General features: G+C 45.8%; 1 protein-coding gene across 3 annotated transcripts in view; it reads left to right on the top strand.

Annotated features, from left to right (window-relative positions):
* mi (minus) overlaps nt 1-23,842 on the top strand; it is a 34,931-nt gene that overhangs the window by 2,425 nt on the left and 8,664 nt on the right. For 2 of the 3 annotated variants that reach the window (XM_069325967.1, XM_045765705.2), the window contains exons 3-11: nt 2,327-2,446; nt 4,311-4,452; nt 11,218-11,358; nt 11,763-11,939; nt 12,313-12,504; nt 13,862-13,948; nt 14,429-14,542; nt 15,246-15,408; nt 23,605-23,700. In XM_069325967.1, coding sequence (XP_069182068.1) covers nt 2,327-2,446; nt 4,311-4,452; nt 11,218-11,358; nt 11,763-11,939; nt 12,313-12,504; nt 13,862-13,948; nt 14,429-14,542; nt 15,246-15,408; nt 23,605-23,700 — 1,232 coding nt within the window. The remainder of the gene's footprint in view (nt 1-2,326; nt 2,447-4,310; nt 4,453-11,217; nt 11,359-11,762; nt 11,940-12,312; nt 12,505-13,861; nt 13,949-14,428; nt 14,543-15,245; nt 15,409-23,604; nt 23,701-23,842) is intronic. The other variant, XM_045765706.2, reaches the window with a different exon arrangement.

Below are 23,842 nucleotides of genomic sequence, written 5' to 3'. Positions count from 1 at the left end.
TTTTTGAAGATCCTGGGTACAAAAATACCATTGCCTTCAATACTTCCTTTCTGCATTGAGGCACTTCATTATGGTATTTGTAATGCCATTTGTGTCTATGGCATTTAAATTTATTTTTGCTTGGGCTGAACTACATTGTTTCTTTGATGATGTTATTTGTTATAAGTGGGGCTATTAGAGGACACTTAGTGTAAGGAGGGAGTGGGGGGGGGGCAGGGTATCATCTATAGGAGTTGGGCTAGGCCTAGACCCCAGGGAAATAGATCCCCAAATTAGTTGGACAGATGGTCTGCAGTCTAGAGCAGATTGCCTAACCCTATTCAAGAGTGGTGTGGGAAAATCTACCAGTGAATAAATTGTTTGTATTTATTTGGGCTGTAAATTTATTAATTTATTAATTATTATTTAATTATTATTATTAAGCAAACTGTGTATTTATTTTATTATTTATTAAGCACCACTTGGCAAATGGAATTTAATGTGAATAAATGCCATGTTATGGAACGAAGAATTGAAGAACATAGATCCCACACAACCTGTAAATTATGTGAGAAATCTTTAAAGAATTCTAACAAAGAAAGAGATCTAGGGGTGGTTCTAGATAGGAATATGTCATCTGAGGACCACATTAAGAACACTGTGCGAGGAGCCTATGCTACCCTTTCTAACTTCAGACTTGCTTTTAAATGCAAGGATGGAGAATTACTAAAGAAATTGTTCACGACTTTTGTTAGACCAAAGCTGGTATATGCAGCTGTTGTATGGTGCCCATATCTTATATTAAGAAGCATATCAACAAACTGGAAAAGGTGCAAAGACATGCCACTAAGTGGCTCCCAGAACTGAAGGACAAGAGCTGCGAGGAGAGGTTAGAGGCATTAATTATGCCAAAACTAGAAGATAGAAGAAAAAGAGGCAATATGATCACTACCTACAAAATAGTAGCAGGAATTGATCAAATTGATTGGGAAGAATTCCTGAGACCCGGAACTTCAAGAACAAGAGGTCATAGATTTAAACTAACGAAACAAAGCTGCCGGAGAAGTATAAGAAAATTCACTTCTGTAAACAAAGTAGTAGATGTTTGGAACAAGTTAGGTGAGAAAGTGGTGGAGGTCAAAACCATCAGTAATTTCAAAGTGTTATATGACAAAGCGTGCTGGAGAGACGGGACACCACGAGCGTAGCTCTCATCCTGTAACTGCACCTGGGTACAGTAATTACACAAACTTTGCAGTTCTCCCCACACAAACCTGCAATTCCATCATCATGTCATAATAAACGTTTTCCTGACAAAACATAATTAAATGTACAGTATTCACAGAAAATAAAACGCCTCATTCTGACATCTCTTTAATCACTATTGCATCGCCCCGACGGTCCTCCCCCATCCTGGGCGGGTCTACTTGGGAACATGTCCAGACACATCGCTGGCTGCCTCCCTGGTCATGAGGCTGGGGCCTCCCCCACTCAGTCAGTGCTTGACCTTTGGCAAGGGCGGACAAATCACTCCTCCCCTCCAGCATGTCTTCCTATCTCTACTTTCTTATTTTGGCTCACTAGCTCAATGGAACATATGTACTATATACATAAATACTTGCTATGATCACTGGGTACACGTTCAAGCACAGGCAGTGCTTGAACACAACCACTGTAACAACTGTTATATTAGCTTACCGCAGAATTTGTATCTCGAGCACACTCAGCTGAGGCGCTCCCAGGTGTCGTCCTCTAAGATATCCAACAAAGTTTCTTTATGACAGCCTCACAGCTCTTGTGCTCCTGACTTCAGTACATTAAGTTGTCCAACAGGCTTCACACATAAACGCCTGCTTGATTCCCTCTTGAAGGAGCACACAGTTAGGGTTTGTCCTACTGCCAGGAGCTCAACAAAGCACAACCCTCTCTCACGACTTCTGTGACTTATCACCATAAAACTATAACCTGCTAAGGTCCCTCACATCTCTATATATAAACATACGATCCTGGATCTCATCTGCTACAGTTCAATACTGGGCCCAGGTCATAACATTATTTCATTTTAAATTTCCATGAGGTTTCTTAAAATAACCTAATATGTAATGTTGTTGTTCGTAATTCCTTGACCAGTTTGCCTTGTGTTGTGCGTAATAATGCATGTAATGATGTGGCATCACATGTATTATTTGCACGTACAGTGTCTACTTATGCACTGTTTAGTACTAGCACTCTGAATTCAGATTATAGTAATAGTGGTACACAAGGACTTGTGCCATTTTTAACCCCCCCCCCCCAGTCCTCAAATAATGAATGGAATATATACTTACATGTATTATTATATTTATAGGTACAATGACTACTTCCTCTTGGCTGAAGCATTACACAAATTTGCTGATGATTTGCAAGACATTGGAAGTTATCTCATATATGTGGTCTGGGCAGTGGACAAATACGCACCAAATCCTAGGTAAGTATATCTTTCTGGGGGGAGCCCTTTTGGCTCCCCGGAGCTATCCAGGCTGATATGTATTATATTAGACTTTGGCGAGGGGGGGGGGGGACTCAGGGGTCACATCCATTGGACCCACACGCCCCCGTGGGGATTCCCAGGGTCCTGAGATGGAACTCGAGCTCAGGGAAGCCCAGACAGGGTACTGCTAACTGGCGCCCAAGTCTACAAACAAACTTTCTAGAAGCTGAACCCCCAGGATGTGTCCACTCTCTGGGGCCTAGCAGGGGATACCACCTTGAACACAGAGAGAGAGAGAGGGAGACCTAAGGTATAGATAGGGGGCAATGAACCAAAGGCAGCCCCCCCCCCACCAACCAAGCAGGAAAACAAAAACAAAAGAAAAACCCCCGCAAGATGACAACATACCCAGGCAGAACAGAGCCGGCTGCCATTATAGGTGATAACAAGCGGTACCCTGCACCCCCTAACAGTGTAAACTACCCCTTACCTTAAGGTAAACGAGGGAGAAGGAAAACCCCCAGCACACTCAGGGGGGTCAATTACCGAGCAGCAAAAGACCAACAGAGGTAGACCACAAGGTGACTTGTGGAAGATAACCCCAAGCCCCAAGGGCAGTACTTACAGGGCACCTAGGGAAGGTGACCCTGGGCACATGCAGCCCGAGTACTTGGGAAATTACTCCTGGCTCACGCACCACCAGAGAAGACTCGCCCCACACCACAAGGCAGAGGACAGAAATCAGGAGCGAAAGCCACAACGACCAATGCCATTCACATCAGCCGAAGAACCGAAGGTGTGGGTTGCCAACACGAGGGTCTGGGGCTCCCCCTTCCCCCTCCTTGGGAGGAGGGGGGCTGTGCAGATGGCGGTGCGGCAAGTGGTGATGTCATGTTTGTTTGCTTCTTTTTCTTTGGAGAATTCTATCCACTCGTTTGCCTTTCAGTAGTAGTTTCAATCAGAATAAGGGTTTGTTTTGAGATGCTTACCTTTCTGGGTGCCTGACCCGGTCGATGGCAGACATAGAATGCCCCAAATCACATGTGCTATTCTATAGGCCATTGCAACTCGTGCCTCTCTGAGGGGGGGCCAGGTTCTGGCTCGAGGTTCCCGGTAGGCCTATGAGCTCCATTCACACTGATGCCAAAGTCTAATTTATTACATATCAGCCTGGATAGCTCCGGGGAGCCTCTGGGTCTCGCCCAGAGAATGGCGTTTCATTACATTCAACGTTGGTTTTATATGCAAATAATGTGCATAAATCATGTTTTTATATATTTTTTTAAATTGCTTCAGTTGCATATACACTGTGTAATTACCTAAGTGTAGTTATAGTATGAGAGCTATGCTTGTGGTGTCCTGTCTTCCCAGCACTCATTGTTATATTATGCTTTGAAACTACTTACGGGTTTGGTCTCCACCACCTTCTTGCTTAACTTATTCCACCATCTACAACTCTGTTTGCAAAGGAAAACTTTCTATTTTTTTGGGCACCTTTGATTCCTTAGCTTGAATAGCTTAAATCTGTGACCTCTTGTTCTTAAAGTCACTAGTTTCAGGAATTCCTCTTTGTTACTTTGGTCGATTCCTGTTATTATTTTGTAAAAGGTGATCATGTCTCTTTTTCTTCTATCTTCTAGCTTTGGCATATTTAATGCCTATAGCCTCTCTTCATAACTTGTTTTTAGATCCAGAAGCTACTTTGTTGTATGCCTTTGCACCTTTTCCAGATAATTGATGTGCTTTCTGTGGGGAAGCCCTTTCCAAGTTATATGCTCTGCTGTTAGAAAGGATCCTTTTTAACATTTAATAAGTGTATTAAGCTCTAAATATCTGAATTTTTTTTTAATATATATTTCAGTGAGATTCCAGAGTTTTATGGAGCTTTAAGAAGAATACAACAGTGGCATTTTGGTGGTTTACACATTACGTGCAAGGATCAGATAAGTGTTTATGAATGGCGCAACTTTATGCCACTTCATATTTCCACTGGATGTTCTGAGGTAAGCTTACTATACTAGCTTGATATCACTGCTTGCACTTCCTCTTCTACCATCTCCACTCTCACCTTTACTGGAGGTACAATCACTGCTACCCCCAAGCTCCCTTGCTTATTATACCATCCTTTGTTCAATACCCCTTCCTTGGCTCATTACATCAGCCTGTGCTCATTATACTAACTTGTGTTCATTACACCAATATGTGGTCATTCAACTGACAAGTGTAACAGTAAACTTGATCATCCCAATAGGATACCATATAATCAGGAAATAGAAGTTTACAGAGGGGTTTTGGAGATTTGAGGAAAACCAAACTAGTGATAACCAACCAGTAGGACTGCATATTAAGTATAACAAAATTGAAGGCCATAAAGATTGTGGTAATGGTCATTTTCACCAGATATATACCAGATAAAATATATATATATATATATATATATATATATATATATATATATATATATATATATATATATATATATATATATATATATATATGCCTATACTTGCATAAACCACAAGTGAAGATAAACAATCTTTGGACAACACCCACCAGTGGGACTCGAACCCAGAAAGCACAACTACCTTCCAGTAGCTGGCATAACTAGTATGCTTTAACCCACTACGCCATCAGACCTTACAAAAGAAGTAGATAGTTCGAGATATATATATCTCAAACATCTCTACCTCCCGAAGGCACCAGATGAGTGAGGGGTCAGTCTGCAATTTTCGTCAAGCCACTGTCAATGTGAGAGAACTCGTGTCCAGCTTATAAGCCTATACTTGCATAAACCACAAGTGAAGATAAACAATCTTTGGACAACACCCACCAGTGGGACTCGAACCCAGAAAGCACAACTACCTTCCAGTAGCTGGCATAACTAGTATGCTTTAACCCACTACGCCATCAGACCTTACAAAAGAAGTAGATAGTTCGAGATATATATATCTCAAACATCTCTACCTCCCGAAGGCACCAGATGAGTGAGGGGTCAGTCTGCAATTTTCGTCAAGCCACTGTCAATGTGAGAGAACTCGTGTCCAGCTTATAAGCCTATACTTGCATAAACCACAAGTGAAGATAAACAATCTTTGGACAACACCCACCAGTGGGACTCGAACCCAGAAAGCACAACTACCTTCCAGTAGCTGGCATAACTAGTATGCTTTAACCCACTACGCCATCAGACCTTACAAAAGAAGTAGATAGTTCGAGATATATATATCTCAAACATCTCTACCTCCCGAAGGCACCAGATGAGTGAGGGGTCAGTCTGCAATTTTCGTCAAGCCACTGTCAATGTGAGAGAACTCGTGTCCAGCTTATAAGCCTATACTTGCATAAACCACAAGTGAAGATAAACAATCTTTGGACAACACCCACCAGTGGGACTCGAACCCAGAAAGCACAACTACCTTCCAGTAGCTGGCATAACTAGTATGCTTTAACCCACTACGCCATCAGACCTTACAAAAGAAGTAGATAGTTCGAGATATATATATCTCAAACATCTCTACCTCCCGAAGGCACCAGATGAGTGAGGGGTCAGTCTGCAATTTTCGTCAAGCCACTGTCAATGTGAGAGAACTCGTGTCCAGCTTATAAGCCTATACTTGCATAAACCACAAGTGAAGATAAACAATCTTTGGACAACACCCACCAGTGGGACTCGAACCCAGAAAGCACAACTACCTTCCAGTAGCTGGCATAACTAGTATGCTTTAACCCACTACGCCATCAGACCTTACAAAAGAAGTAGATAGTTCGAGATATATATATCTCAAACATCTCTACCTCCCGAAGGCACCAGATGAGTGAGGGGTCAGTCTGCAATTTTCGTCAAGCCACTGTCAATGTGAGAGAACTCGTGTCCAGCTTATAAGCCTATACTTGCATAAACCACAAGTGAAGATAAACAATCTTTGGACAACACCCACCAGTGGGACTCGAACCCAGAAAGCACAACTACCTTCCAGTAGCTGGCATAACTAGTATGCTTTAACCCACTACGCCATCAGACCTTACAAAAGAAGTAGATAGTTCGAGATATATATATCTCAAACATCTCTACCTCCCGAAGGCACCAGATGAGTGAGGGGTCAGTCTGCAATTTTCGTCAAGCCACTGTCAATGTGAGAGAACTCGTGTCCAGCTTATAAGCCTATACTTGCATAAACCACAAGTGAAGATAAACAATCTTTGGACAACACCCACCAGTGGGACTCGAACCCAGAAAGCACAACTACCTTCCAGTAGCTGGCATAACTAGTATGCTTTAACCCACTACGCCATCAGACCTTACAAAAGAAGTAGATAGTTCGAGATATATATATCTCAAACATCTCTACCTCCCGAAGGCACCAGATGAGTGAGGGGTCAGTCTGCAATTTTCGTCAAGCCACTGTCAATGTGAGAGAACTCGTGTCCAGCTTATAAGCCTATACTTGCATAAACCACAAGTGAAGATAAACAATCTTTGGACAACACCCACCAGTGGGACTCGAACCCAGAAAGCACAACTACCTTCCAGTAGCTGGCATAACTAGTATGCTTTAACCCACTACGCCATCAGACCTTACAAAAGAAGTAGATAGTTCGAGATATATATATCTCAAACATCTCTACCTCCCGAAGGCACCAGATGAGTGAGGGGTCAGTCTGCAATTTTCGTCAAGCCACTGTCAATGTGAGAGAACTCGTGTCCAGCTTATAAGCCTATACTTGCATAAACCACAAGTGAAGATAAACAATCTTTGGACAACACCCACCAGTGGGACTCGAACCCAGAAAGCACAACTACCTTCCAGTAGCTGGCATAACTAGTATGCTTTAACCCACTACGCCATCAGACCTTACAAAAGAAGTAGATAGTTCGAGATATATATATCTCAAACATCTCTACCTCCCGAAGGCACCAGATGAGTGAGGGGTCAGTCTGCAATTTTCGTCAAGCCACAGTCAAGCCACTGTGCCACTGTCAAAGATTGTTTATCTTCACTTGTGGTTTATGCAAGTATAGGCTTATAAGCTGGACACGAGTTCTCTCACATTGACAGTGGCTTGACGAAAATTGCAGACTGACCCCTCACTCATCTGGTGCCTTCGGGAGGTAGAGATGTTTGAGATATATATATCTCGAACTATCTACTTCTTTTGTAAGGTCTGATGGCGTAGTGGGTTAAAGCATACTAGTTATGCCAGCTACTGGAAGGTAGTTGTGCTTTCTGGGTTCGAGTCCCACTGGTGGGTGTTGTCCAAAGATTGTTTATCTTCACTTGTGGTTTATGCAAGTATAGGCTTATAAGCTGGACACGAGTTCTCTCACATTGACAGTGGCTTGACGAAAATTGCAGACTGACCCCTCACTCATCTGGTGCCTTCGGGAGGTAGAGATGTTTGAGATATATATATCTCGAACTATCTACTTCTTTTGTAAGGTCTGATGGCGTAGTGGGTTAAAGCATACTAGTTATGCCAGCTACTGGAAGGTAGTTGTGCTTTCTGGGTTCGAGTCCCACTGGTGGGTGTTGTCCAAAGATTGTTTATCTTCACTTGTGGTTTATGCAAGTATAGGCTTATAAGCTGGACACGAGTTCTCTCACATTGACAGTGGCTTGACGAAAATTGCAGACTGACCCCTCACTCATCTGGTGCCTTCGGGAGGTAGAGATGTTTGAGATATATATATCTCGAACTATCTACTTCTTTTGTAAGGTCTGATGGCGTAGTGGGTTAAAGCATACTAGTTATGCCAGCTACTGGAAGGTAGTTGTGCTTTCTGGGTTCGAGTCCCACTGGTGGGTGTTGTCCAAAGATTGTTTATCTTCACTTGTGGTTTATGCAAGTATAGGCTTATAAGCTGGACACGAGTTCTCTCACATTGACAGTGGCTTGACGAAAATTGCAGACTGACCCCTCACTCATCTGGTGCCTTCGGGAGGTAGAGATGTTTGAGATATATATATCTCGAACTATCTACTTCTTTTGTAAGGTCTGATGGCGTAGTGGGTTAAAGCATACTAGTTATGCCAGCTACTGGAAGGTAGTTGTGCTTTCTGGGTTCGAGTCCCACTGGTGGGTGTTGTCCAAAGATTGTTTATCTTCACTTGTGGTTTATGCAAGTATAGGCTTATAAGCTGGACACGAGTTCTCTCACATTGACAGTGGCTTGACGAAAATTGCAGACTGACCCCTCACTCATCTGGTGCCTTCGGGAGGTAGAGATGTTTGAGATATATATATCTCGAACTATCTACTTCTTTTGTAAGGTCTGATGGCGTAGTGGGTTAAAGCATACTAGTTATGCCAGCTACTGGAAGGTAGTTGTGCTTTCTGGGTTCGAGTCCCACTGGTGGGTGTTGTCCAAAGATTGTTTATCTTCACTTGTGGTTTATGCAAGTATAGGCTTATAAGCTGGACACGAGTTCTCTCACATTGACAGTGGCTTGACGAAAATTGCAGACTGACCCCTCACTCATCTGGTGCCTTCGGGAGGTAGAGATGTTTGAGATATATATATCTCGAACTATCTACTTCTTTTGTAAGGTCTGATGGCGTAGTGGGTTAAAGCATACTAGTTATGCCAGCTACTGGAAGGTAGTTGTGCTTTCTGGGTTCGAGTCCCACTGGTGGGTGTTGTCCAAAGATTGTTTATCTTCACTTGTGGTTTATGCAAGTATAGGCTTATAAGCTGGACACGAGTTCTCTCACATTGACAGTGGCTTGACGAAAATTGCAGACTGACCCCTCACTCATCTGGTGCCTTCGGGAGGTAGAGATGTTTGAGATATATATATCTCGAACTATCTACTTCTTTTGTAAGGTCTGATGGCGTAGTGGGTTAAAGCATACTAGTTATGCCAGCTACTGGAAGGTAGTTGTGCTTTCTGGGTTCGAGTCCCACTGGTGGGTGTTGTCCAAAGATTGTTTATCTTCACTTGTGGTTTATGCAAGTATAGGCTTATAAGCTGGACACGAGTTCTCTCACATTGACAGTGGCTTGACGAAAATTGCAGACTGACCCCTCACTCATCTGGTGCCTTCGGGAGGTAGAGATGTTTGAGATATATATATCTCGAACTATCTACTTCTTTTGTAAGGTCTGATGGCGTAGTGGGTTAAAGCATACTAGTTATGCCAGCTACTGGAAGGTAGTTGTGCTTTCTGGGTTCGAGTCCCACTGGTGGGTGTTGTCCAAAGATTGTATATATATATATATATATATATATATATATATATATATATGTCGTACCTAGTAGCCAGAACTCACTTCTGAGCCTACTATGCAAGGCCCGATTTGCCTAATAAGCCAAGTTTTCATGAATTAATTGCTTTTCGACTACCTAACCTACCTAACCTAACCTAACCTAACCTAACTTTTTCGGCTACCTAACCTAACCTAACCTATAAAGATAGGTTAGGTTAGGTTAGGTAGGGTTGGTTAGGTTCGGTCATATATCTACGTTAATTTTAACTCCAATAAAAAAAAATTCACCTCTTACATAATGAAATGGGTTGCTTTATCATTTCATAAGAAAAAAATTAGAGAAAATATATTATATCATGAAAACTTGGCTTATTAGGCAAATCGGGCCTTGCATTGTAGGCTGAAAAGTGAGTTCTGGCTACTAGGTACGACATATATATATATATATATATATATATATATATATATATATATATATATATATATATATATATATATATATATATATATATATATATTTATATATATATATATATATATATATATATTTATATATATATATATATATATATATATATATATATATATATATATATATATATATATATATATATATATATATATATATATATGTGGGAGAACTCGGTACCAAATGCTTAATGCACAGACTTGCTTATAACCACAAGTTGAAGTTTATAACTTTTTAGACACTCAACCCACCAGGGGGGACTCGAACACTGGCCATCAAGGTGGCAGGGACGCACTGTATCCACTACACCATACTTCAGAGCCCTAAAGAGGTAGGAATTCTGGGGTATTTAACCAACCAGAACTCTATTCCTCTCCAGGCAATGAGATAGTGAGGGACCTCTCGCGTTCTTTCATCAAGCCCTGTTATGTGGGAGAACTCAGTGCCAAATGCTTAATGCTTGCTGTTTCCATGTTGTTTCGAGGTCTTGAAGTGGTCTCACTTCATCAGTGGGCTTTTTGAGCCGGACTATTTGCTGCTTGTCCGGCTTACTGTCCGGATTGAGTAACATCGGCAGCAAGTTAACCGGCTCAGATTTCTTATCCGGCCAAACATCGGCTAGTCCTGCTAGTGAGCCGGTTGGCCGAGCGGACAGCACACTGGACTTGTGATCCTGTGGTCCTGGGTTCGATCCCAGGCGCCGGCGAGAAACAATGGGCAGAGTTTCTTTCACCCTATGCCCCTGTTACCTAGCAGTAAAATAGGTACCTGGGTGTTAGTCAGCTGTCATGGGCTGCTTCCTGGGGGTGGAGGCCTGGTCGAGGACTGGGCCGCGGGGACACTAAAGCCCCGAAATCATCTCAAGATAACCTCAAGATAGCTTCCATGGACATTTTGGCCAGATGGGGAGATAACTATAACTATATCCGGCCATGATTATGGTCAGATTAGGGCATTTTCCGGATAGGTGGATTCCAGATTAGTGGGTGTCTACAGTATATTTTATTTATTTATTTATTTTTGTTTATTTATGTATTAAATTTGTCGTGGTTATCTAAATAATATTGTTCTGCATAAATATTTTGCCTACAGGCTGTAGAAAACATCATCTCTACCTTTTGGCAAGGCCATCTGACTTTATCAGAAGAGGGAACTGGCAATCCTTTGCTATTCCCAGAGTGTGTTATTCAGTGCCTCTCTGGACAGCCTGCTTTAGGGACTAATTCCAAACAGGTGAATTTTAAATATTGTTTATTCATTATAATATAGTGTTAGTTAATGCTATGTCATATGTATCATAGTTTTAAATATCCAAGAAATATTACTCACATATCTGTGGCTTTTCTCTTGAAGTACTTAAATGTTTGCTTTGCATAATCCAGCTTGAAAAACACTTAATTGCAGTTGATTTATTTATGTAAAGGTTGAAGTTTCATACCTAAAGCCATGAAAATGATTTCAAAAAGAGAATTTCCATGTTAGGGTACAAAAAGTTTTCTATTGTATTAAAATGGAGGGCTTAGGAAAGATCTGTATGTGTACACATTTGTTCATCTGTATGTGTGTTTTAATTTTGAAAGAATGAAAGCTGTTCTTGTGAAAAATGTAGGTTTTCCTAATTCATGTCTCCCGTACAGGAAGCATTGTACATTCTTCCTACTGCAGAGGTTGTGGTTGATTTTGACATTGGCACCTTACCTTTGGTATATCTCCGTCATGGTAGTGTTTACAAAATTACCCCCGTTAATTTCTTGGATGAAGAGAACCATGAGGAAGTGACAGATTTATTAGATGCACTTACTAATCAGCCTGGAGTGAGTAATATTTGTTCTATTAGGTGTGTCTGGTAGGGATACCTTATGGTTTGTCATTTTTAAGCCTAGATCTTTATCTAAATTTTGAGCTATATTTGAAGGAAATTGGTCAGTTCCAAGCATTTAAGTATTCAATTGGAATTTTACATAAGTAAATAGCATAATGATTTTATAAAATAATTGTTATTTTATGAAAAATAAATTATTGTTATAAAAAATGTTGCATGGTTTCATTTCATTAAGTGGAGCTTCATCACACATTTATTTTAAAGGGCACAAATGATTTAAATGGCAATAGTTTGTAATTAGGGGCCACTTATAAAAGAAGTAAAGCTTATGAGGGATAAACTGCAGTTTGTTTTAAATATTGCAGGTGGCAACACTGATCAGACTTCAGTATTCACCACTACCACCGACTCTGGAAGGTGTGAAGTCAGTGACCACAAAAGAATGGAAAAGAAATAATGCTGAAGGTCATTTTGATCTCGTCCCAAGTCTGCAATTCAAGAGTTTCTACCAGACTCTCAACATGCTTATTCTTAGTGAAGGAGTAGATAAAGGAAAGGTTTGCTTGAAGTTTCCTTCTTTAAAGTTGTATTTTAGTAAGAAAAGTTGTTGATAACCTAAGAGTACCAGTGTTTTATCACTGTTTTGATCCATGGAAATACTCAAACCTCATGGAGATGATGCGTCACAATAATGTAGCTGAAGATATGATGACCGCACCACTTGTCAGAAAAGGAAGAAATGATATTTCGATCTATCTTGGACTATTATCACGTCGTATAACAGAAGAGAGGAAGGGACTGGCAAATAAATAAGGTAAGAGTGAGATGAAGGGTGAGGAGCAGGTAAGAGAAAAAGGTAAGAATTAAATGAAAGGTATTCTTATCATTCATCTTACTCTCACTTTTTTTCTCTTCCCTGCTTCTTACCTCTCATACCACTCTTACCTTAGTTATTTGCCAGTCCCTTCCTCTTTTCTGTAACATGACTTGATAATGGTTCAGGATGAACCGAAATGTTGTCCTTTCTTCATTTTCTGATGTATTCACCTAGTTGTGCTTGTGAGGGTTGAGCTCTGCTCTTTTGGCCTGCCTCTCAACTGTCAATCAGCTGTTTCTAATTTTTTTCCACTCACACACACACGTGCACATACACAGAGAGAGAGAGGGGGGGGAGGGAGAGAGGGAGGGAGAGAGGGAGGGAGGGAGGGAGAGAGGGAGAGAGGGAGAGAGGGAGGGAGGGAGGGAGAGAGGGAGGGAGAGAGGGAGGGAGGGAGAGAAAGATGGGGGAGGGGAGGGAGAGAGAGAGAGAGAGCTCGTGATATCTGCCAAGTGCAGTTTCACGTGCAGGTTCCCTCCCTTTCGGAGTCCATGGTTGCTGAGGATTTGCGCACCTGTAGGCATTTGGCTTTGGTCTTGCGTTTTTTTCCCCGTTGGATCTGTCTTTGGACTGGCTTGAGGAGGATGTGGAGGATCTAGGTTCTGGGCCTGTGTTCGGTGCTTTTGCCTCGGCGGCTAGGGCATTGGCTGCCTTGTTGAAGTTGTTGGTCTGTTTTGGTGGGCAATGCTACCAGACCCGGACCTGGCGGGGACCCAGTGTTGGTCTCCGGTAGGCTTAGAACTCCATCGATTGACTGTTGCCATGGTATAATATATATACGCATAAAATAGGTATAGCTCCAGGGAGCCTCTGGGTCTCGCCCAGAAAATGGCATTTCATTGCATTCAATGCTGTTTTTTTTTTTTTAGAGAACCTTAAGCAAAGTTAGACCCAAAAGGATATTAAATAAAAGTACTGTATTTAAAAACCATGCTAATAATTTTTTTTAATTTGTTGGAAAATTTCAGCTAGGAATGTACAATAATTATTTTAAAGTTAAATTATCTTAAAACAGCCTTGAAAATTATCCTTCCAAGCAGGCACTGATGGTTGCTATGCAAGACCCAAATGTTTGTGGGGAGGATGTTGTCAAGTTCATCAGTCATCCAGGTCGACATATGAAGGTAAATATCATGTACTGTAACTCGTTTGTCTTGAGGGAAAAGCAAAATTTGTAATTATTTTATATGCCATTTCCTTGTATAGTTAGAGTTACAGTTGTGATCATTATAAAATAGGACAAAAATTAATTCTATAGCCATGTTCACCAAACCACACACTAGAAGATGAAGAGACGACGACATTAAGTGATGTTGATAGACATCATTTAACTCTTAACATTTTCTATAATATCTCCCTATTACTGTAATCATGAACTAACTTTCTTGATGTGTGTGAGTAAACACTGATAAAAGTAAATATAAAATAAAGATATGGTAGTCAAAATGATGTATGAAATGAATGCTTATTTAGGTGAGTCTACTGGAAGAGAGATCTAGTTGTAGAATGTCATCTCATAGCTATTGTAACTGGAACAGGGTGCATGGAGTATGGTCAGTCACTTCTCTACCATTGTAGTTTATTTTGTTGACATATCTTTGCAGAGTCACTCCAATGAAGAGGAGAAAAAAATACTAGATCTGCTAAGGGAGACACCAGAGTTTTCATCATTGCACATGGCAGCATTTTCTCATCTTTCTTTGAACCTCTCACAACAGGTAAGCCAAGTGTAAACAATGACTGTCAGAAATGAATTTTAGAATTCAAGGGGCCTGACAGCTGAGTGGACAGCGCTTCGGATTCATAGTTCTGAGGTTCCAGGTTCGATTCCAGGTGGAGGCAGAAACAAATGGGCAGAGTTTCTTTCACCCTGATGCCCCTTTTACCTAGCAGTAAATAGGTACCTGGGAGTTAGACAGCTGCTACGGGGCTGCTTCTTGGGGGTGTGTAACAAAAAGGAGGCCTGGTCGAGGACCGGGCTGGAGGGATGCCAAGCCCGAAATCATCTCAAGATAACCTCAAGATAGAAGTCTTGGAGAAGTGGACCTATGTTATGGCTAAAGTGTTGCCATCTGGTGGCAGTAGGGGGTAGGTAGTGGTTAAGTCAACCAATAGTTTGCCATACCACTTCTTAGCAACCTTTAGAGTTACTAAGGTGGGATGGTAAATGCCTTTGAGTGTATGTGATTTGCATTATACCATATGCAGCTCATCTTGAGATACCTCAATGTATTTTATGGGGTGCTCTGGAATTGGTATTTGGTGCGGCTCTCTGAAATCTCCCTTTAAGTGTGTGTAATATTTGAAGGCATTTTAAATATTAAAGAAAGATGCTGCATGTTAATGGATTGGCAATTTCCAGAGAGTACGAGGAATGAAGGATATTGCTCTATTTCATATTTGTGATGTTATGTATTGTAGATCATAGGACGTTTGTCACGAGCTGGCCGGCCAGTAAATGATTTAAGTGAGCACACAAGGAGAGAGCTTGAAGCAGCAGCAAGTGAGGAGGTACTACGTTGCATGCTCTTGATACCAGCTCCTCTGCCTGTCTTGCCCAAAACATTCTGTGCTGTTCTACCTGGTAAGTATTCATTAATAAATGATATACTAAACTTTTTTAAAGTAAACTGGGGAACTTTGTAAAGCAAAAGTGTTTTATAAACATGACTCACTGTACCTGAATATATAGTCTGAAGCTTTTTGAAGTGTATTTTAACAATGAAGCAAAATTTAATTGATAGAGATATTGAGAAATTTTGTAAGGCAAAATCATGCAAATCTCTTGACTAATGAAAGGAAATAACATGGCATGTTAGCTATGATAATATTTAAGTTACATTGGATTAAAATTAGTAACAAACTGGGACCCAAAGATCTTTATACGTCTTTACTCATAAAATTTGGGTAAACTCCTTCAAGCTCACCCTCACCTACTCTCTGGTCATATAATGGCTTCCAACCTTTTATGTTTTGATTGCAACTTGTAAAGTCCAAGATGAGCTGAAGCATCACTTTATTTTATTTTCATAAGTGTGGGCTGGGTTTTTTTGTTTTCAGCGATGTTATTGACCCAAAGATCTCTCTAAATCTTTACTCAAAAAATTCAGGTCAACTTATCATCATCATACATTACCTGTAAGGAAGTAATGGTTGAAATGAATGTCACAATAACATGATTTAAAAAGCTCAACCCACACTTATGAAAAGAAATTGACAACGTTTCAGCCCATCCTGTACCTTACAAGTTGCAACCAAGACATAAAACGGGGGAAAAATGAGACAAGACTTGAAAAATACAAAATAATGTATGTTGTTTATTTTTCTGGGGGGAGCCCCGTCGGCTCCCCGGAGCTATCCCAGGCTGATATGCTAATGTCAGACTTTGGCATCAGTCATGTGTATGGAGTTCTTAGGCCTACCGGGGACCACGGCCAGAACCGGGCCCCCTCAGAGAGGCAAGGGGAGCAATGGCCTATAGAAGCCCCCGTGTAGTTGGAAGCATTCTATGTCTGCCATCGACCGGAACAGGCACCCAGAAAGGTAAGCGCCCCAAAACAAACCCCTATTCTGGTTAAAATTGCTACCTAATACCGAACTAGTGGATAGAACTCCCCAACCGAAAACAAGCAAATTAGTGTGACGTCACACACTGCCGCGCCGCTGTCTGCGCAGCTCCCCCCTCCCCGGAAGGGGGAAGGGGGAGCCCCAGACCCCCCGCGCCGGCTACCCACACCTCAGTTCTTGAGGCTGATGCTATAGGCGATGGTCGTGTGCTCTGGCTCCGGTGTCGCTACTGCACTGTGCTTTGAGTGTGGTGTTAGTTTTGTGGGTGCGAGAGCCAGGAGTTATCTTCAGTACTCGGGCTGCATGCGCCTAGGGCTGCCTTCCCTAGGTGCCCTGTAAGTACTGCCCTTGGGGCTTGGGGCCACCTTCCACAGGCTCCTCGGGGTCTGCCTCTGCTGGTCCGTTTTACCTTTCGGTTTTTCGGCCGCCTGTTGGGCTCTTGGGTGTTCTGTTCTCCCTTGTTACCGGCAGGTAAGAGGCAGTTTGCACTGGTAGGGGCGCAGGGTGCTGCTCAGCTTGTAATTCCCGACATCGCGGCCGGCTCTGTTCCTTGGGGTTCGCTGTCCTCTTGCGGGGTTTTGTTTTTCTTTTTGTTTTTGCCTGGTGGGGGGTTCTGTCATTTTATTCAGTTTGTTTTTGCCCTTCCACTGTTCTCCTCGGTGGCGCCCCCTGCTAGGTCCCCGTGAGTGTACACGTCCCTGGGGTTCAGCTTTAGAAGTTTGCTTGGTAGTTTTGGGCGCCGGTTTGCAGCACCCTGCCTGGGACTACCTGAGCGCGAGTCCTCTTAAAGTAAACGCTCAGGACCCTGGGAATCCCCTAGGGGGCGCGTGGGTCCGATGGATGTGACCCCGGAGTCCCCACTCGCTGTGTGCGAGTTTGAGGGTTGATCGGTCCCCTTGTCTCAGGGTGACCCTCATTGTTTTTGCCTCTGCCACGCTGCCTGTTGGGTCGGTGATACTTTCGACCCTGAGTCCTGTGAGTGTTGCTGCTTGCTTGTGACTCAATTTACCCAATCCTCTGATGATTCTATTCGGGTACAGGCGGCACGTGCGTTGCAGTCTAGGTTTCGTCTGTTGCAACGCGCTCGGTTGGTTGCTTCCCCGGATGCCCCGGGGCTGCCCCGCTTTGCTTTTCGAGACCCGGACTTGGGGGTGGGGGTCGCTTCGATCCTGGTTCAGTCCGCACCTCCTTGTCCTTCCCCTTCTGTTCGTTCTGGTCCCCCGCCCCTGCTTCCGGCCCCGAAGCGTCTGAGGGTTTCGGGGTCGGAGCAGGGGTTACTTGATCTCGAGACTCGGGCAGCTTCGGGGGTTGCCCCTTCCGGGGGGGCGGCAGAGGCATTCGAGTCTTGTCTCCCGGCCGAAGCTTCAGGGTCTGACCAGTGGGCCCCCCTTCCTCCAGCTTTTCCGGCTGCTCCGTCCTTGTCTTGTGGGGTCGGGGCTTGGGGAGAGGACTCGGCCTCGGGTCCTGTGGTGACGGACCTCGAGGCTGGGGAGGGGCTGACTTGGGGGCCTTGGGCCCCGCTGGACCCCGCCTGGGTTTTTCTTCCCACTGAGCGGGGCTTATTGTTACAAGGAGTGGGGTTTTCTTTTCCCCCCTCTGCGTACGAGTTGGATTTGGTGTCGGCCCCTCCCCGGGTACGGTTCCGTGTTCCCCCGGGTACGTCGGTTCCGTCCTTCCGGAGGTTTTCGGCTTATCGCATCCAACCTGGTGTGGTGCGAGCGGCCTTTGCAGCTTACCTCCTGCGTGACCCGGATTATGCCTCGGAAATGGATCCGTCCACGTTCAGGTTTGGGACTTCGTTCCCTTTCTGGCTCCGTTACGAGGTTCCGGAGTCATCCTGGCTAGCAGACTGCCCCTTGTTTGGTCTGGATTCCTGGCATTCCTTCTGTCGTTCCCGCACGCTGGAGTGGCGGGAAGCTTCCACGGTGCTTCAGGTTTTCCTGGGGGGTGACCTTGAGTACCTGAATGAGTGCTTGTTTGCCCCTGCCCTTCCCCGCGATGTGGGCGTTATTCAGCTCTATGTGCAGGTTCCCTCCTTTTCGGCGGCGCTCGTGGCGGAGGACTTGCGCGCTCGGGGCCTTTTGTGTTCGGCCTTGCGGTTCTTTTCCCTCCTGGAGCTGTCTTCGGATTGGCTCGTGGAGGATGTGGGGACGCTTGGGTCCGTCCCGGGGTCCGGCACCTTGTCCTCGGCTGCGCGTTCGTCGGCTGCCTTGTTGAAGCTGTTCACGCCGATTTTGCGGGATGCGGTTTCCCTGTTCTATGCTTCCCGTCTCGCGTGACGGCAGGCGGTGCTGGGTTCCTCCGTGGAATCTGCTTGGGCTCTGGCTCTTAGGCGTTCTTCACCTTTTTGTCCTCTCCTGTTTGGGGAGTCGGCCGTGGCGCAGTTTATTCAGGCTGAGTCGGCGGCTTGTCGTCCGATGTCGGACTTGTTGGTTTTCCGGGGGTCCCGGGGTGGGTCTTCCCGGAAAGGTCGTGCCAGGGCTCGGGGTTCCTCTCGTCGTGGTAGGCCTCTGGTGTCAGGTTTGGGGTTGGCTCCTCCTGCGGACCCTCCCTCGTCTGGTCGGCGCGGTGTTCGCGCTGTGCGGGGTTCTGGGTCTCGTAAGGGTCGCCGGCCCTTTCGCGGTTTGCCCCTTTGACGGGGCGATGGGGGGGCGGCTTGCGCTGTTCGCCCGCGCCTGGTCCCACGATTCGTGGGCCTTTCGGGTCGTGTCTCGCGGCCTGCGGTGGCGTTGGGTGGCCCCTCCCCCCTTTGGGGGGTCGGGGCTGGCGGGGCAGGCTTCTTTCCCTGCGCTCTGTCGAGTCGTCTTGGAGTGGGTACGCTTGGGCGTCGTCGAAACGACGTCGTCCCTCAGATGGGTTTCCCGTCTGTTTCCGGTTCCGAAACGGGACTGCGCGGACCTGCGGTTCATTCTGGACTTGTCCCGTCTGAACCCCTGGGTTCATTGCCCCTCCTTTCGGATGACTACGCTGTCTCAGGTTCGGCTCCTCTTGGAGCCGGGTGCTTGGATGGTGTCCCTGGACCTCCGGGACGCTTATTGGCATGTCCCGATTCATCCGCGGTTCAGGGACTGGCTCGGTTTTGTAGTGGGGCGTCTGAGTTACCGCTTTCGTTATCTCCCGTTCGGGTTGAACCTGGCGCCTCGCGTGTTCACACGCCTTACACGGGTTGTGGTGGCTCGTTTGCGTCTCCTAGGTGTTCGGGTGTTGGCCTACCTCGACGACTGGCTGGTTTGGGCTCCCAGCCAGTCAGCTTGCTTGCTAGCCAGGGATTTGGTTCTTTCCCAGCTCGCCGGGTTCGGGTTCTTGGTGAACTGGAGGAAGTCCCATCTGGTTCCCTCTCAGGTTCAGACTTGGCTGGGTCTCGTGTGGGACTCTCGGACCGCCTCCTTGTCTCTCCCTCCGGAGTCTCTCCTGCGGCTGCGGTCCCGCCTTCGTCTGTTTCTGGAGGGCCCTCGGGTCACCCGGCGGTTGCTCGAGGGGCTGTGCGGGAGCCTGAACTTCGCGATGGTGGTCTACCCGCCGGGTCGGGTTTGGCTTCGACGGCTGTTCTGGTTCCTTCGGGGTTCCCCCTTCCGCCTCTCTCGCGATCGCAGAGTTCGACCCCCGGGGGACTTGCGTCGGTTGCTGCGTCACCGGCTTCCTCTTCGGGTTTTTCGGGGTTCAGTGCCTTGGCGCCTACCCGAGCCCTCGCTCGATGTGTACACAGATGCGTCGTCTCTCGGCTGGGGTTTTGTGACCAGTGCTCACCAGGCCGGCCAGGGGCGTTGGGATCCGTCCTTCCGTCGAGCTCACAGTACGGTGCGGGAGTTCGCGGCAGTGTGGTTTGCTCTGGGGAGGATTCGGGTGGCCCGCGGATCGACGATTCGGCTCCATTCGGACTGCTCTCCGGTGGTTCATTGCCTGAACCGCGGGGGTTCGATGCGGTCCTTGTCTCTTTGGGGTTGGTCGCTTCGGGTGACTCGTCTGCTGAGTTCTCGGGGTTTGGCTCTCCTGGCGGTTCACGTACGGGGCGTGTCCAACGTCTTGGCCGACGCCCTGTCTCGCTTCGTTCCCCTCTCCACGGAGTGGACGGTCGACGACGAGTCCTTCCGTTGGCTTTGCCAGACGTTCGGGCGCCCCGAGGTGGACCTCTTCGCGTCGGCGTGGTCGCGGCGTCTACCCGTTTATGCGGCGCCCTTCCCCGATTGCGAGGCCGTCGGGGTCGATGCCTTTCGGCTCGACTGGTCGAGGTGGGGGTTCCTGTACCTCTTTCCCCCAGTTCGGCCGTTGCTCCAGGTCCTGACTCGCTTAGAGACTTACCGGGGGAGAGTTGTCCTTCTGGCCCCTTGGTGGCCGGCCCAGCCTTGGTTTCAGGCGCTGGTTGCTCGGTGTCCGAACCCGAGGGTTTTCCCGCGGCTCCGCCTCTTTCAGCAGATCGGGCCGGTACGTCACGTAGCTGGTTCGATCTTCTCCTCGAGTCTTCGCGTATGGTTTTTTTGACTCGAGTCTATCATCATCTCTATGGTGATCAGGTGGCCTCCTTGTTGGTGTCCCACCTGAGGGCTTCTTCTCGGCGGCAGTATGAAGTTTCCTGGCGGTCCTTCCGTTTCTTTTTGCGTCTTCGTCGTGTTAGCTCCTTGTCTGTTCGGGTGGTCTTGTCCTTCCTCTCGTGGTTGTTTCAGGACCGTCATCTTATGCCTAACACTGTCGCTTCGTATCGTGCGGCGCTGGCGGAGCCGCTTCAGCTTGCTTTCGGTATCGATGTTACGTCTGCGCCGTTTCGCAAGCTGTCTCGTGCATTGTTTCACCTCCGGCCTGCTCATGCGTCGCCTGAGCCGTCCTGGTCTTTGGACAGAGTGCTCGCTTTCCTTTCATCTCCTCGTTTCGTTGTGGCCCCTTCGGTCCAGGATTGTTTTTCCAAGGCACTTTTCTTGTTGGCTTTGGCCTCTGGGGGTCGGGTAGGGGAGCTTCATGCTCTCCTCCGGCGCAGGGGTTTCTGCTCTTTTGGTCGTGGTGATAGTTTTGTTCGTTTGCAGCCGTCTCCTTCTTTTCTGGCGAAGAATGAGACTGCTGCGTTCCGGAGGGGTCCATGGGTGGTTGATGCTTGGTTGGTCAGGCCGGGGGTGCATCATGTTTTGTGTCCGGTTGCGGCGCTTCGCCGTTATTTGCGCGCCACAGCTTCTGTGTCCGGGGACGCGCTGTGGGTTGATCCGGTTTCCCTTCTTCCCTGTTCGCGGGTTCGGGTCTCTCAGGTCGTCCGCAGGGTTATTAGGTCTAGCCAGCCTGCGGTCTATCCCCGTGCCCATGACGTTCGTAAGTTCGCGGCTCTTGCTGCCGTCTTTGGGAATATGTCTTGGTCTGATATTCGGGCGCGGGGATTTTGGCGGTCGAACAGGGTCCTGGCTGCTCGTTACCTTGTGAATGTCCCTGGCCCTCGTCGGGCCTGTGTTGCTTTGGGTCGGCGGTTGCAGCCAGTTGTCTCGGCTTCGAGTTGAGGGGTGAGCGACGACCGCCTCCCGGGTAAGTCCCTCTTTTTCTGTCTGTGGGTAGTTAGCTCCGGGGAGCCGACGGGGCTCCCCCCAGAAAACCAGCGTTGAATGTAATGAAACGCCATTTTCTGGGTGAGTCCCGGAGGCTCCCCGGCATCCCTCCCTCCCTCCGGTCGGCGGTTTTTCGCGTTTTTGACATCCAGCCTCAAGAACTGAGGTGTGGGTAGCCGGCGCGGGGGGTCTGGGGCTCCCCCTTCCCCCTCCCGGGGAGGGGGGAGCTGCGCAGACAGCGGCGCGGCAGTGTGTGACGTCACACTAATTTGCTTGTTTTCGGTTGGGGAGTTCTATCCACTAGTTCGGTATTAGGTAGCAATTTTAACCAGAATAGGGGTTTGTTTTGGGGCGCTTACCTTTCTGGGTGCCTGTTCCGGTCGATGGCAGACATAGAATGCTTCCAACTACACGGGGGCTTCTATAGGCCATTGCTCCCCTTGCCTCTCTGAGGGGGCCCGGTTCTGGCCGTGGTCCCCGGTAGGCCTAAGAACTCCATACACATGACTGATGCCAAAGTCTGACATTAGCATATCAGCCTGGGATAGCTCCGGGGAGCCTCCGGGACTCACCCAGAAAATGGCGTTTCATTACATTCAACGCTGGTTTTTTGCAGAGGTGTTCATATGGTAGTACTATAGTCTATTACATGTATATTATAGGTTAAAATTAAAATTTTGCTAAGTGAAATTAACCCATAAAGCATAGGAAATGCATCCTGAAAGCATCTCTGGTTGCAACGAATCTCTCGCTGCAATAAACTGGGTTTTGTCTCATATGTTTTGTTGAATCATGGTTGTGCTGTATGTTGTGTTTGGTCATATTTTGCTATGAAATGCATATATTTCCAACTTAAATCATATATAATTTTGTTCTGTTTTCATTACTAATATATAGAAAAATATTTATATTATTTATGTAATTATATGAGGATTTGGGTAAATATAGTGCCCTGGCCTGAGGGGGTTGGGGCTTGTGGAACGTAAACCTCCAAAGAGAGCTCTGGTTATATGCTGGTTAGCATTGTAAATGTGTGGCCACATCTGTGGTAGAAAATAATAAAAAAAAAATTGGTACATCCACCTTTGATGACAGTTGCGACTCAAGTGAGGTCAAGATGTCCTGCGAGCCTCACATCATTTCAGCATAATATCGACATCTCATGTCATGTCAGTTATTTACATGTTCATCCTCTGCTAATGCTTTTAAACTATTCACTGACATTTGCCAAGTATTTAATATATATTCACATATCTATACTTCCTCTGACCTCTCAATCAGGTCCAGTTTGCTGAATAACTCTCACAGGGGTAGACTCATTCTTCAGGCTACCTGCAGTCATAACAATGTTTTGTTTTAGGTCATATTTTGCTAGGCTGAAGAAAAGAATACACAAGGGAAAATAATTGAAACTGAAAAATAGTGTAAGAGTAAGAGGGATTTTAGACAAATAGGCAGAAATAAGATGTGATCACAGTTCTTGAAGATAACTGTGTGTAGGCCACACCACTGTATGTTGAGATCAGAGTGCCTAAAGAAATGTTTCTAATTTTGTTGACCACTCCACTGTTTGATGAGATAATAGTGCCTATAGACAAGTTTGTGGCCATACCACATACCATAAACACTGTAGTGGCCATACCACTACAGTGTTTGGTGGAAAGAATTTATCATACTAATTATTTTCTTGGCAGAAACGGCAGTAAGCAGTAATGAGTGGGCAGAATATATTGCATTGGCTAAAGCTGAAGATGATGCTGAAAAATCGTCACTTGCACGACGTCATTCAGGTACAAGAATTTCTTGTTTAGTAAACTTGATCCTAGTACAGTAGGTGTTGGTTTTATGTGAATTTCACTGTGTAGTCCTATGATGTGTTTATCTCGTTCGTTCTTTGTCTTTTAACAATAAATTTATAAATTAGCACAGATT

The sequence above is a fragment of the Procambarus clarkii genome, chromosome 17 (assembly GCF_040958095.1).
Source record: "Procambarus clarkii isolate CNS0578487 chromosome 17, FALCON_Pclarkii_2.0, whole genome shotgun sequence".
NCBI lineage: Eukaryota > Metazoa > Arthropoda > Malacostraca > Decapoda > Cambaridae > Procambarus > Procambarus clarkii.
The sequence above is the reverse complement of the archived record's forward strand: the minus strand, read 5'-3'. Positions and strand labels throughout refer to the sequence as shown.